Here is a 13,581-nt window from a genome sequence, read left to right on the forward strand (position 1 = left end):
GTCCGCACCTGGGATCCGAACTGGCGAACCCCAGGCCACCGAGAAGCAGAACATGCGAACTTAACCACTGCACCACCAGGCAGGCCCCTAAACATATTTTTGAACAAACTTTCAGATCTTTTTCCCCAGCATAAATGGAATCATTTATTTGCTCTGTAGCTTACTTCTTTTTACTTCATTATAAATCATGGCCATCTTTTCACATCAGTATATATATGTCTGATTCACTTTTTTTAGCCACTACAAAATTATCAAAGGAAAGGTTAAACCATAGTTTATCGGGACCCATGAGTTGCTTGCAATTTTTGCTCTTTCAAAAAACGTGGTGAGCATTCTTGTACAAGTATCTTTGATGAGTGCTTGTGTTTTTTTTAGAATAGTAACCATAGACGTGCTTATAAAGAGGCAAAAAGATACTAAACCATACCAGCAAATTGCCTTCCTGCAAACTTCATACAAGAAAAGTGCCAGTTTCACCACGTCCTCTCCAACACCAGACATTAGTAATACTTATAATCTGGGCAAGTCTGGTAGGAAAATAGAAATTGCCATCTTGTTTAAATTTGAACTCTGATTATTAGTGAGATTGAGCCTCTTTTCCAATATTTGTATGCCCATTTTGGTTTCCTCTGTGAATTGCCTGTTTATATATTTGTCCCATTTTCTAATGAATTACTTACATTTTTCATATTGATTTATGAGTGCTTTTATAAAACATAATAGATATTATCTTTTATATTTATTGCACGTATTTTCTTTCAGTCTGTATGTTGTCTTATAAATGTATAATCTTCAGGGTATTTTTCACCATTAAGCATGTTTAATTTTAGATTATTAAGTCAGTTTCGTGCGTCGTAACTTTTAGCCTTCCTGTCTTGCTTAGAAAATCCTTCCTCATTCAAAGATTACAAAAAGTTTTCTCTCATTTCCTTCTAATCGTTTTGGTTGTTTAGACTTTTTATAACAGCTTTTTGAGATATAATTCACATACTGTACATTTCGCCCATTTAATATGTACATCTCAATGGCTTTTAGTAGATTCACAGAATTGTACAACCATCACCACTATCTAATTTCACATTTTCATCACCCCAACAAGAAACCCAGTACCCATTTCCTCCAAAACTCCCAGCCTTAGGCAGCCATCAGTCTGCTTTCTGTTTATGGATTAGCCTATTTTGGACATTTCATATAAATGGAGTTATATAACATGTGGTACTTTGTAACTAGTTTCTTTCACTTAGCGTAATGTTTTCAGGGTTCATCCATACTGTAGCGTGTATCAGTACTTCGTCTCTTTTTATTGCCAAATAATATTCCATTATATGTATATACCTCTTTTTTTTAATCTGTTCGTCAGTTGATGGCCATTTGGGTTGTTTCCACTTTTTGGCTATTGTGACTAATGCTGCTGCGAACATTCATGTACAAATTTGGGGGGTTTCTTCCTTTAACTTTTTTATGTGTAGTAAAATATACATAACATTTACCACTTTAACCATTTGTAGGTCTACCATTCAGTGGCATTAAGTACATTCACAGTGTTGTGCAACTGTCACCACTGTCCATTTCGAGAACTTTTTCAGCATCCCATATAGTAACTCCATACCCATTAAACAAAAACCCTCAGCCCACTCCCCCAGTCCTAACCCCTAAGAGCCACCATTCTACTTCCTGTCTCTGTGGTAAATTTGTCTATTCTAGGTGCTTCATATAAGGGGAATCATACAATATTTGTCCTTTTGTGTCTGGCCTATTTCACTTAGCATAATGTCTTCAAGGCTCATATATGTTGTAGCATGTATCAGAATTTCATTCCTTTTTAAGGCTGAATAATATACCATTGTATGTATCTACCACATTTATTTTGTTCATTCATCTGTTGATGGGCATTTGGGTGGTTTCTACCTTTTAGCTATTGTGAATAATGCTGCCGTGAACATCAGTGTACAGATATCTGTTTGAGCCCCTCTTTTCGGTTTAGTGTAGTGCAGACTTACAAGTGGGATTGCTGGATCATAGTCTATGTTTAGCTTTTTGAAGAACTGCTAAACTGTTTCCCACAGTAGCTGTACCATTTTACATTCCCACCAGCAAGGGTTCCAATTTCCCCACATCCTCGTCAACCTTTGTTATCACCTGCCTTTTAGATCAGAGCCATCCTCCTGGGTATGAAGTGGTATCTCCTTGATGGCACTTTATTGTGTATGTTTAGATTCTCTAATCTATCAGTAATTTATATTTTTTGGACGGTATAAGATTGTTTTTTGATTTTAGATTTTTGTTTTCCAAATGGCTAGGCATTTTTAACAGTCTTTATAGTGCTGAATTCTTTCTTCCTCTACTGATATAAAATGCCATTTTTATTTTATATTAAGTTTATATGCATACACACACTTATTTCTAGATATTGCTTTACTGACATTTGTTTATGACTATAACACCACCACACTATTTTAATTACACAGCTTTATAATATATTTTAACGTCTGGAAGAACAAGTGTCTCCCCAACATTGTTCTTCTTTTTTTTTAAAGATTGGCGCCTAAGCTAACAACCATTGACAATCTTTTTTTTTTTTCTGCTTTTGTTTCTCCCCGAATCCCCCCAGTACAGGGTTGTATATTTTAGTTGTGGCATGTGGGACGCCGCCTCAACGTGGCCTGATGAGTGGTGTCATGTCCGCGCCCAGGATCCAAACCAGCGAAACCCAGGGCGGCTGAAGTGGAGTGCGAGAACTTAACCACTCGGCCATGGGGCCGGCCCCCATTGTTCTTTTTCAATTTGAACATCTTCTCTTCCAGCTCAGCTTGAGAATCAGCTTGTATAAAGTCCCGTGAAAAAAATCCCTCTCAAATTCTGGTTAGGATTGCACGGAGTTTGCAGAGCAGGTTAGGGGTCCCCTCTCCTTTATACTTCTTGTCACATAACCCATTTTCCACGACCTGTTTTTCCTGCTAATAGAAGTGTGATAAAAGAAAAGGAAACTAATAGAATCTAAAATGGGCGAGTTTGGCCCATTGAAGCTGCTCTGGAGAATATTTTGAGAAAGAAATTTCTAAATTCAGAAGTAGAATGAGCTGGGGCAGTGGGAAGACAGCTGTGTCTTTCAGTTAGCTGAGCTAAAGTTTATTGCACCTGATTAACAAGGAATGGCCTCAGTTGTCCCAGAACCCCTGTATTGTGGAATGTACCTATGCCCCGTCACACACACACACCTATTTCTTTCTCTAGTATGATGCTGTTCGGATAAACCAACTCTACGAACAAGCCAGGTGGGCCATCCTCTTGGAAGAAATTGACTGCACAGAGGAAGAAATGCTGATCTTTGCAGCACTGCAGGTATGGGAACTTCACGACCTACTCTCTGGAAGGAAACAAAGCAAGTTTGTTTTGTTAAAGGTTCATTTTCTTTCTACTGTTTTTTTCATGGGAAAAAAGAGCTGAAAATGAGGGGAGTAAATTTAAATGTAAAATACTCCTCCTAACCCACACATGTGCAAATCTTAGGTGAGGCGTTAGCCTTGCAGGCCTTCTCTCTTCCCCACTGCACGCTCAACCAGTGATGGAGAAGACCTGAGTTTGAACACAACTAACCATAAATCTCAGAATGATTCAGAGCCATCTCTTGTCTTCCGTTCTTAGGACAGAGTCCTCCTTCCAGGACGTGTTTGGTGTTACAGGGGATTGTCTTCAAAGATGAAGAAATGGCTAATGGATTCGTTTGTGTTTATAACATCTCTAAAACCTCTGTTTCCTTGTAGTATCACATTAGCAAACTGTCATTATCAGCTGAAATACAGGATTTTACAAATGAGTCTGAGGTCGATGAAGTGGAAGCAGCACTTTCTAATTTGGAAGTGACCCTAGAAGGTGGAAAAGTGGACAATGCTTTGGTATGAACTTTTCTGATAACTCAGAATTGTGGTTTTGTTCTGACTGATGGACAAATGTAAATTAACTTTTAAAATTAGAAATAAGAGGATATTCTGTCTGATTTTGAAAAAAGAAAATGTGTTGCCATCTGAGAAGCTTAAACCTATAAGAACTGACTAGCTTTTCTCAGGTCAGCTCTGTAAGGGACTATAGGATATTTTTGTTACTACTAAGGACAATACTTTGTAACATATTTCTTCTTAGGGATAAGTTGGCGTTCTATGAGAGAAAGACTGCTGAGGGCACCATTTCACTAGCGTAGAGCGTGGAATTGGTCCCTTAAGTCTGGAAAGAACCCTCCAGTCTACTGCATGGGGGAGCTGTAAGAACAGAGAAAATGCTTTACAGATCCAAAGCCTTATTATCTATTTACCTAGTCGTACATTTAACTGGGCAAGGTTGACAGAAGTGAGGGCCTTTTGCTGGAACATTGTAGAAAGTTCCTGAACCCTTTTTTTTTTTAAGATTTTATTTTTTCCTTTTTCTCCCCAAAGCCCCCCAGTACATAGTTGTATATTCTTTGTTGTGGGTTCTTCTAGTTGTGGCATGTGGGACGCTGCCTCAGCGTGGTTTGATGAGCAGTGCCATGTCCGCGCCCAGGATTCGAACCAACGAAACACTGGGCCGCCTGCAGCGGAGCGCGCAAACTTAACCACTCGGCCATGGGGCCAGCCCCTTCCTGAACCCTTTTGACTTTAGGAAATTAATCAGCAAAAACCCTCCAGTAAAACATAAAGAAAGAAAACTGTTGTATCATATCTTGCTCCTTATCCATGAAAGGCGGCTGACTGTCAGCTTTATCATTGGAATGCCCTTCCTGTTGAATTCATTCATTGGGTGCCACCTTTTTGTTTAACTCTTCAATCACGGGAGCAGTTATTAGTTTAATCACAGTGAATCAGAGCGGTAGATCCATTGTAACTGGATATAAATAGTAATAGATAAAAATGAGTCACTACATTCTTATGTATTTAATGTATGTTCTCTTATGATTAAATTCCTTAAAGTAGGAAATTGATATCACACAAAAGTAAATACATCATACAAACTAAACGCCAAGACTCTGTAGCAATTCAGGGGCCTGTCTCACATTTACAGGAGATACAAGCCCCATGAAATTGATGTGCCCTTTTGTCTACTTCTTCCACCAAGTAGAAAAGTTATCCTTCTTAGACTAAATGAAAAATTTCCTCCTCCCTCCCTCAGTATTATGTGGTGCCAAGCAATAGGCTTTTCAGTTTGAAAATAGGCACCAACCTACACTGCAGAATGAACCTTGAACCAGATTCCTTTTGAGAGTTTAATCAGTGAACTAGATGTAGCTAGAGTTACTGTGATATAAAAACTGCAAAATATTTTGTTTGTACTTAAAAGTAGTAGTCTCTAACTCAAATTTTGAACTTGAATGGTCATGCTTGGTCAATTTTTTAATCTCTTTTTTCATTCGTGTGATATATGACACATAAAGAAAAGTGAAAGACATGAAAATGTACAGCTTAACAAATTAGTAATAAATTATCACCCAAGTCATGACTGAAATCAAGAAACAGAACTTTGCCAGCCCCCCCAGAAGCTCCTGAATGTGCCCCATCCCACACCCAACCCTCCCCCAACCCTCCCCACAAGGCAACTACTGGACATATGGCTAGTGCGACTGAGGAACTGAGTTTTTCATTTTATTTAATTTTAATTAATTCCAATTTAAATAGCTACATGTGGGACGTGGCCACAGTATTGGACAGTGCTGTGCCTCCTGCCTAATTATTGCTCATGAAATGTTATCTGTTTTTCCTTAGGAGGACATTACTGATATTCCCAAACTTGCAGATAATCTTAAATTATTTAGGTAAGTCACCCTTAAAAAGAAAGGGAATTACTCATAACAAAGCCTTGCAGGTAAAGAGTCTGGGAGTTTAAATTGTACATCCATTGGGCAAGTTCATGGTTCAAAGGTAAGAACATGAGCTTTGGCATCAGACAGACAGTGGGTTGAATCCTAGCTCCGTAGCACGTACTGGCCAGGTGACCTCGGGCATTTTCCTTATGTCTCTGAGCCTCAGTTTCCTGATCTGTAAATTGGGGATATATCTCCTCTTGGGTTTGTTGGGAGGATTAAATAATGCCTATGGAGCATTGAGCATGGTGCCTGACTCATAGTATATCCTCAATAAGTGGTGGGGTCAGCATGGCCGATGTCAACAGGAATGAACATACACGCCAGACTGGAGTTTCTGTTCGGGTCCATCTGGGAGGCTGAGGACTCTAACATCACTTTCACAGCTGAAACATTAATTGTCTCTAGAACTTTGATTCTGGGCTTATATAGTGTAGTCACCTTAGTTATCTTCCTTTGCCTGTTCGAGTATTTCTGATAAACTCCCCAGTCACCTCAGGTCAATCTGAAACGGTTAAAAAGGCAGAGTTTTTTTATTTCATGGAAAGAAAGGACTGCTACGTTTGTGATGGTGCCAAGGTGTGTTAGGATGAAAGCAATAAGGTCCCTTTGAAGTTCTATCACTTATGTCACTTTATGGTTTGTTGACTTTTCTTAGCAAGCACTTCAAAGGGTCAGTTGCCTTGAAAAGAAACATTAGTTGCTTTGTTAATACGCAAAGAAAGACTTAGAAAGAATGAACAATGAATCAGGTATAAATGAGAAACCAGCATCCAAAGGTAACAATATTTGTCACTGAGTTTCTACTGGTTTTTCTTTTTCTAATGTGATCATAGGATGTGGTCTCAAACAATTGAGTCATTAATTTAACTTCTGTGGCATAAATACTCGCAAGCACACGTTGTTATAGTGAGAGCTACAGAAAAAAGTAATAATTTGAATCCACAAAACATTTTCTAAATTATTAATAATTGTCCTAAAAGAAATTAGGTTGCCGTATTCTCTGTATAGAGCAAATTGAGCTCTTCACAAACCAAATGATGACACTTCCCTTCCAATAGATGTTTTTGATGAAGGAAATGATATTCTAGAGTTAAGCCCCATGTCCACATCACTTTGGTGTGACTGTTACGCTAAAACTCACAAAATTGTCGTCATATTTGGCCAGTGGACACTTTATCTACCAAAGTTCTCAAGACATTGAACTTAATATATAATATAGTTCATTGAAGAAAGAAATACAGGAAGGAGAAGAGGAAGGAAAAAGCAAAGAAAAAAGGAGAAGGGAAGGGAGGAAGGAGATTGGAGAATAGAGCTCTGTTCTTAGTGGGTGTGTAACCCTAAAGGCCCTTCACTTCCCTGGGCCTCCTTTTTTTTAATCAGTAGAAGAGCATTGAACTAGCCCTTTGATTTTTTATGTTTTTTTTCTTTAACAGTGAAGCTCTTTTTTTTGCCTAAACAAAATCTATTGAACCCGCTATATAAATAGTGGACTTCCGTTTCCAGCAACATTGTGTCTGATCTAATGCAAATTCCAATCTTGCTATAAATACATATGAGTGCCGGATAAAATGAAAATAAAGGGGTTGTAAATACAAGGTTGATCTTGAAGTGAGACTAGAAAATCCCAAGTTGCAGGAAATAAAGAGGGAAACTAGTTCTACAAATGAAGCCTCAGCTGCACCGAGGGATTTGGGCCATGGACGTGGATTCTCATGGCTTGGAGCTGGAATTTTAATCCCTGTGCAGGGATTGGAGGCGAAGCTTTAAGCTGGGGTGTGCTTCATGGAAGGCAGTGAACCAGGACCAAAGCCCCTGCCTGAAGGTGGAAACTTGCAAGGGCTCCATTCTCTGTTCAACAGGGAGTTGGAAAACTACCAGTCAACCAAAGCAAGCAGTAAGGAAGTTCATCCTTGCATGGGGTTCTATGTGAGGAAATGAGAACTCTCTCAAGAAGTCAGAGCCAAGGTCTGTGCCACACGCAGACGTAGATCTAAATTTAAATGTCTTATATGATAAGAGAATCCTGAAGAAATAAGATAGAAACTGGTGCAGGACCACAAAATCTGTGAAGGCCCAGCAAATGTAACTGCAAAAACACTGGGAGGGAAATAGCCACCATTTAGCATGCGTGGCCCTTCTACAGAAAACAACAACCCCCTTGAAAAAAAACTTCCCAATAAAAATTACTAACCCTGTGAGTTAGTGAACCATCATAAAGGAAAAACAGCAGACCCAAAAAACAAGGATTAGCAGTTTCAGTAATTTTAGGTAATAGAACAATCTGAAGAAACCATAAAATGAGTATGTTTAGAATCATTAAGTAAATTAAAAGGTAAATATTATAATGAAAGAAAACAGGCTATATTGAAAAGGAACCAAATAGAAATTTTAGAAATGAAAAATATAGTCATAGAAATTTAAAATTGAATAGGTGCATTAAACATTGTTTAAAAATAGTTGGGACAACTCAGACAGGTAGAAATGGAAAATATGATATAGATACAATGAGAAAGTTCAGCATACGTCTACTAGGAGTTGCAAAAGAAAGTATGGGGGAGAAGCAGGCATTCAAAAGAGAAGGCTTGATGGGGCCGGCCCCGTGGCCGAGTGGTTAAGTTGGGGCGCTCTACTTTGGTGGCCCAGGGTTTCGCCAGTTTGGATCCTGGACGCGGACATAGCACTGCCCATCAAGCCACGCTGAGGCAGCATCCCACGTAGCACAACCAGAGGCACTCACAACTTGAATATACAATTATGTACTGGGAGGTTTTGGGGAGAAGAAGGAAAAAAAAAAAAACAAAAGAGAAGGCTTGGGAATTTTCCATAATCGTTGAAGACAAAAATCCTTAAATTCAGGACTCACAAATCCCAACAAAATAAATCAGTATAAATGTACATCTTGATACAACCAGCCATTGATAAAAGAGTCTTTAAAATCAGAGGGAAAAGACAGATTTCCTACAAAGGAAAATAATTAGGTGGGCAGAAGACTTCTCGTTAGCTGGAAAATATCTTGAAAGTGCTAAGAGAAGACAATAACCTACAATTTTATGCCCAACCAATCTTTCAAGATTCTACTTATTGCACACCCCTGAATATAAACCAGACAAGATACAATCCTACTAGTAAATTACAAATTTAATAAAAGCAATGATTTATGCCCAAACTATAAGGTGTAACCACTGTTGGAAAAACTGCTTTGGAATAAATAAAATGGCTCCACAACAGGGTGTTTTAGAGAGAGGCCACACATAAAATTCATTTATTGCATCATTAGGCCAGTAGGCAAGTTACTATAGCAAAGAAGTTTCGTTCAGACGTACACAATGTGCCACAGGAAATTATCAGTGAGATTCATTTCATAAATACAAGATTCTTAAAATATAGTGGAATCTTTACAATATAAAGAGATGGAGAGTGGCCATGAAAGTCTTTGGTCTCACTGATTATCATGTGGAAAAGTACCTAACATAGAGTTATACATTTTTGTTTTTTCAAAAAGTGTTCCAAATTTATGACCTTCAATAATAGGCCTCCAGATGCTTTCAAGATAATAAGTGCACATAATCTTAAAGAGAGCATTTGGAAAAAACAGTTATTTGGAAATGTTTCCATTGTCACAATAATAATGATATAATAATCATATAATAATAATGATACTGCCTATTAAAACAATATTGTTTTACACCTTTCACACTTGCAAACAGAATTTTTCTGTGTTAAACATCATCAAGATTAAGAGTTATAGTGTGTTTTAAACCCATGTATTAAAAATATAAAAATGCAACATATTCTGATTACTTTGCATAAGAGAGTGACATCAGGGAAGATGGAAACTAGTACCTTTGTTTCAACAAAAACCTTCACAAATAGGTAGATGGCATTAAACTATGAACCTTGTGATTTAGTAAGCACAGCCAACGGTGTACTTGCTCAACTAGGGTTTATGGAACTGAGTGCTAACTTCCCTTAAAACAAGCTGAACGTTTCATATTCATTCACTTCTAATTTATATGTTTGTGTAAGTTTATAGTGTATATATTACAACATATTACAAATAGACAAATATTACAAATAAACAATTGTAAATATGTTAGGGACTACGTGCTTAAAATATTTTAAAGATGACTATGCCTAGTTTTAGTTTGGAGATTACTGGTCTAGACTAGTGTTTCTCAGACTCTGGGAACCACCTCAGGAAGCTTATTTCAAATGCTTATGCCTGGGCCCTAATTTGCACCTGCTGAATCTGAATCTTTGGGACTGGGGCAATGCCTGGGTATCTCTAACAAGCTCCTTTCTAATTCTGATGCATACTAGAGTTTGAGAACTGTTCTTCTAGAAAATAAAATCAGTTCGTTAGCAGGACATTCAAAGTCCCACCCTGGCCCCAACCTGCCTAACTTTTCTTGTCTCCATCACCCCCCACACATGGAAATGCTGAAGCCACGGAAACTACCCTCTCCCCCATTTGCATTGCTCAGCACAGTGCCAGCGTGAGGTAGGTGTTCAGGAACTGTTTGACCCAACTCTTGTCAACATGGTGCCCAGCTCTGACTCACCTCTGCGTGTTGCATGTGCAGTTGCCACCTTCTAAATTTCTTTTTCCTGTTCCTCCAATCAAATTCTTATTCATCCTTCATTCTGTTTAAATGCTGTTTCCTCTCTAACTCAGCACTCACCAACCACATCCTTGTTGTATGACATGCCATTTTATTGTATTTATTTATTGTGTGCATTCCTCTCTTTAAACTGTGGCTCCGTGAGGACTAGAGAGACTGTCTCATTCTTATGTACGTCACTCCCCACCCAGCCACCGTCTCCACTCCTCTCTCCTACCTTGCCCCCCAGCCTCTGGAACATAGAATAGGAGCAATAATCCTTAGCTTTGGGAATGTATGGAAGCAACCTGGAAGATGAACCAAACTGGAAAAAGATAGTAGAGGGAATATGAGATCTTAAAGTCCAGTTAAAATGGAGAAGCAGGATTTCATTCTTAATTCTGAATAGAAATTTAGATGCCTAGGACTAAACTGAGACCTTGCTGTCTTTTAGTTACAGGCTGTCTTTAGATTCTGTTTTGAAAATACTGTTCATTTTGGATAATATGATTCTTAGAGAAATAATCTTTTAAATATGTTTCTTAGAATTATATTAACTACAACTATCACCATGATAAATACTATTTTAATGCAGTGGTTTCCTAAATCCTGGAAATGTGAACTCCATATAATGTTTTTCAATTTTATTTTATAATTTTTTAGTAATATGCTCCTGTAATACACTGCTGTTTTAGTGAACATCTTCTCCCTTATCCGTGTGTTAAGGATAACGCGTTTTTAGCTAAGGAAAGACTAGTACTAACATGTTAAAAAACTTGTTCAAAATTACACATGAGTGGTGTTAACACCAAGCTTCTTCTCTTCTCCCCAACTTGAATGCAGAAATCCACTCACCTGGCGTGAAATACCCTGATCCACCCCCAAGGCCAGGATTGTTCCACTGAACCACATACCACTCCTATTATCTTCTCTCTGCCCATCTGTACCCCCTTCCTACCCTCCAGCTCTCTCTCACATTTTCTATTTTCAATGACCCAACTGAATCCCGCCTTTGGCACCAACAACCTTGTCTAGCCCAGAGTACAAAGTTTTCTGGCCCCAACAGATATCACTGTTGGAGATCTTCCCCCCCAAATATTTTTGAATAACAGTAGAATCTACATAGATTTTGTAGATTTTGATGATTTCCTTGGCTCACTGGGAATTCTCTAGTGGTTTCTCTTAAGGATCAAGAAAAGGTTGCTATTTTTATGTCTGATTTTTTGTCAGATAACTTGGCAGTTGTGCTGTCCATATGGAGGACAGCTTTTTCAAATCCAAGAAGTATATGGAAATTTCAGATGTCACCAGATTTGTGGATGTCTCTCACATACATAATATAAGTTGTTGGAATACTTCAGTTCTGCCAGGCAGAGTGATGACACTTTTATGGAGATTACCTCTTCCTCATAAAGCCCTGTGAATTGGAGGCTGATACTCTCCCCATCATACAGAGACAGCACACGTGGCCCAGGCAGATGAAATGTTTTTCCCAGGGTCACACACGTAGGCAGTAGCAGAGGCACAGCGTGGCCCTGGGTGGGTCTGACTCCTGAGATTTCGCATTAACTTCAACATCTCATATCAAAACCCCATTTTTAGTTTTTAGAAATGAGGTAGAAATTTGAAAATTATTTTTAAAAATAAAGAATATGTTGTTTGAAAGGGTCTCTAGAGCTTCTTGATCCACTTGAAATTTTTGGTGTCCTACATTTCTGGATGACTGTATAAACACTTACTGTACTTTAATTTGCAGGCCCAAGAAGCTGGTATTGAAAGCTTTCAAACAATATTGGTTCGTCTTTAAAGACACGTCTATAGCCTACTTTAAAAATAAGGAACTTGAACAAGGAGAACCAGTGGAAAAACTAAATCTTAGAGGTAAGAGGGTCCTACACCTTGGTATGGCTTGTCATCACCCAGCAAGCAGATGGCAGTCAAGACTCCTACCGAAGGCAGCAAGGTTTACTTCCAGAGGAACCCGTATGTTGCTGGTTTCAAAATGGCAGCCTGCCTGCAGCTCCTCTTCCCCGTGGAGCATGGACCTGAAATGTGATCTAGTAAATGTGGTTATTTGCATTCTACTGTCCCTTCTTAGTGTCTCTAAGTCTATGAAGTGATGGTAATTGGTGTCATAAGCATAGTACATGACACATTGTAGGATCCTGAAAAGCTTTCTGAATTCCAGAACAGTTATGCTTAATTCAGTATCACTTTAGTGCCTATTCTCATTTCTGAAAGTGGCTGTGAGTATACTGGTGACTCCATTAACAAATATTTAATTAACCAGTGCACTTAATTCCCTTATCATTGTGACAATCAGAGAATTCCCTCTGCTCTGATTTATTTAAAACTTCATATTCATAATCATTCCTATGAGTCACACTAGCCAAGCCAATCTGAAAAATAAATTCAATTGATGATATATTTAAGAAAATCATAAAAGAAAATATTTTTGTTTATCCAGGGTAATCGCTCATAAGTCTCACTTAGTTATCCTTTAATTGATGTTATCTGCTTGCTCCTCAATTTTCCAGAAGAGAACCCAATCTGAGGGGCTTATGTTCAAAGTCTTTTAGATACACATTTTAGATACACATCTGATATTTATAAAAGAGATTTCTTAGAACTCAGTTTTGCCCCTGCCTTTTCTCATTCAGGCTGTGAAGTGGTGCCAGATGTAAACGTAGCAGGGAGAAAATTTGGAATCAAGTTACTAATTCCTGTTGCTGATGGTATGAATGAAGTGTATCTGAGATGTGACCATGTAAGTAAAACCAAGAAAATGTTAAGTCACTTCATCTCTGTTAAGCCTAAGGACAAACCATCTGAGGTGTTTTCTCAAATCAGAGCACTCATCAGTCAGCTATGGCTTGGTAACAAACAAACACAAAATCACAGTGACATATGCCAATAAGCATTTATTTCTGAAACATCTGCAGGTAGGCTGGGGGTTGGATGATCCAGCCCAGTGTCAGCTGGGCAGATCCGCTTCAAGCCAGAGGTCTGGCCAGGCTTGGCTCCGTGCTGCAGGCTGAGCTCATTCTGTGTATTCTGAGTCCCAGGCTGCCTGGAGAGACTCTTTTCCTAGTGATGGCAGAAGGAGGGGAACTGGAAACACGTGAGACCTCCTAAAGCTTAGGCTCA

The 13,581-nt window shown here is 38.6% G+C and overlaps 1 protein-coding gene across 2 annotated transcripts in view; it reads left to right on the top strand.

Annotated features, from left to right (window-relative positions):
• Window positions 1–13,581, top strand: part of FERMT1 (FERM domain containing kindlin 1) — a 40,473-nt gene that overhangs the window by 19,695 nt on the left and 7,197 nt on the right. For both annotated transcript variants that reach the window (XM_046678730.1, XM_046678729.1), the window contains 5 exons: window positions 3,235–3,342; window positions 3,765–3,896; window positions 5,733–5,782; window positions 12,191–12,315; window positions 13,095–13,201. In XM_046678730.1, the coding sequence (XP_046534686.1) occupies window positions 3,235–3,342; window positions 3,765–3,896; window positions 5,733–5,782; window positions 12,191–12,315; window positions 13,095–13,201 (522 nt within the window). The remainder of the gene's footprint in view (window positions 1–3,234; window positions 3,343–3,764; window positions 3,897–5,732; window positions 5,783–12,190; window positions 12,316–13,094; window positions 13,202–13,581) is intronic.

Source organism: Equus quagga, chromosome 12 (assembly GCF_021613505.1).
Source record: "Equus quagga isolate Etosha38 chromosome 12, UCLA_HA_Equagga_1.0, whole genome shotgun sequence".
Lineage (NCBI taxonomy): Eukaryota > Metazoa > Chordata > Mammalia > Perissodactyla > Equidae > Equus > Equus quagga.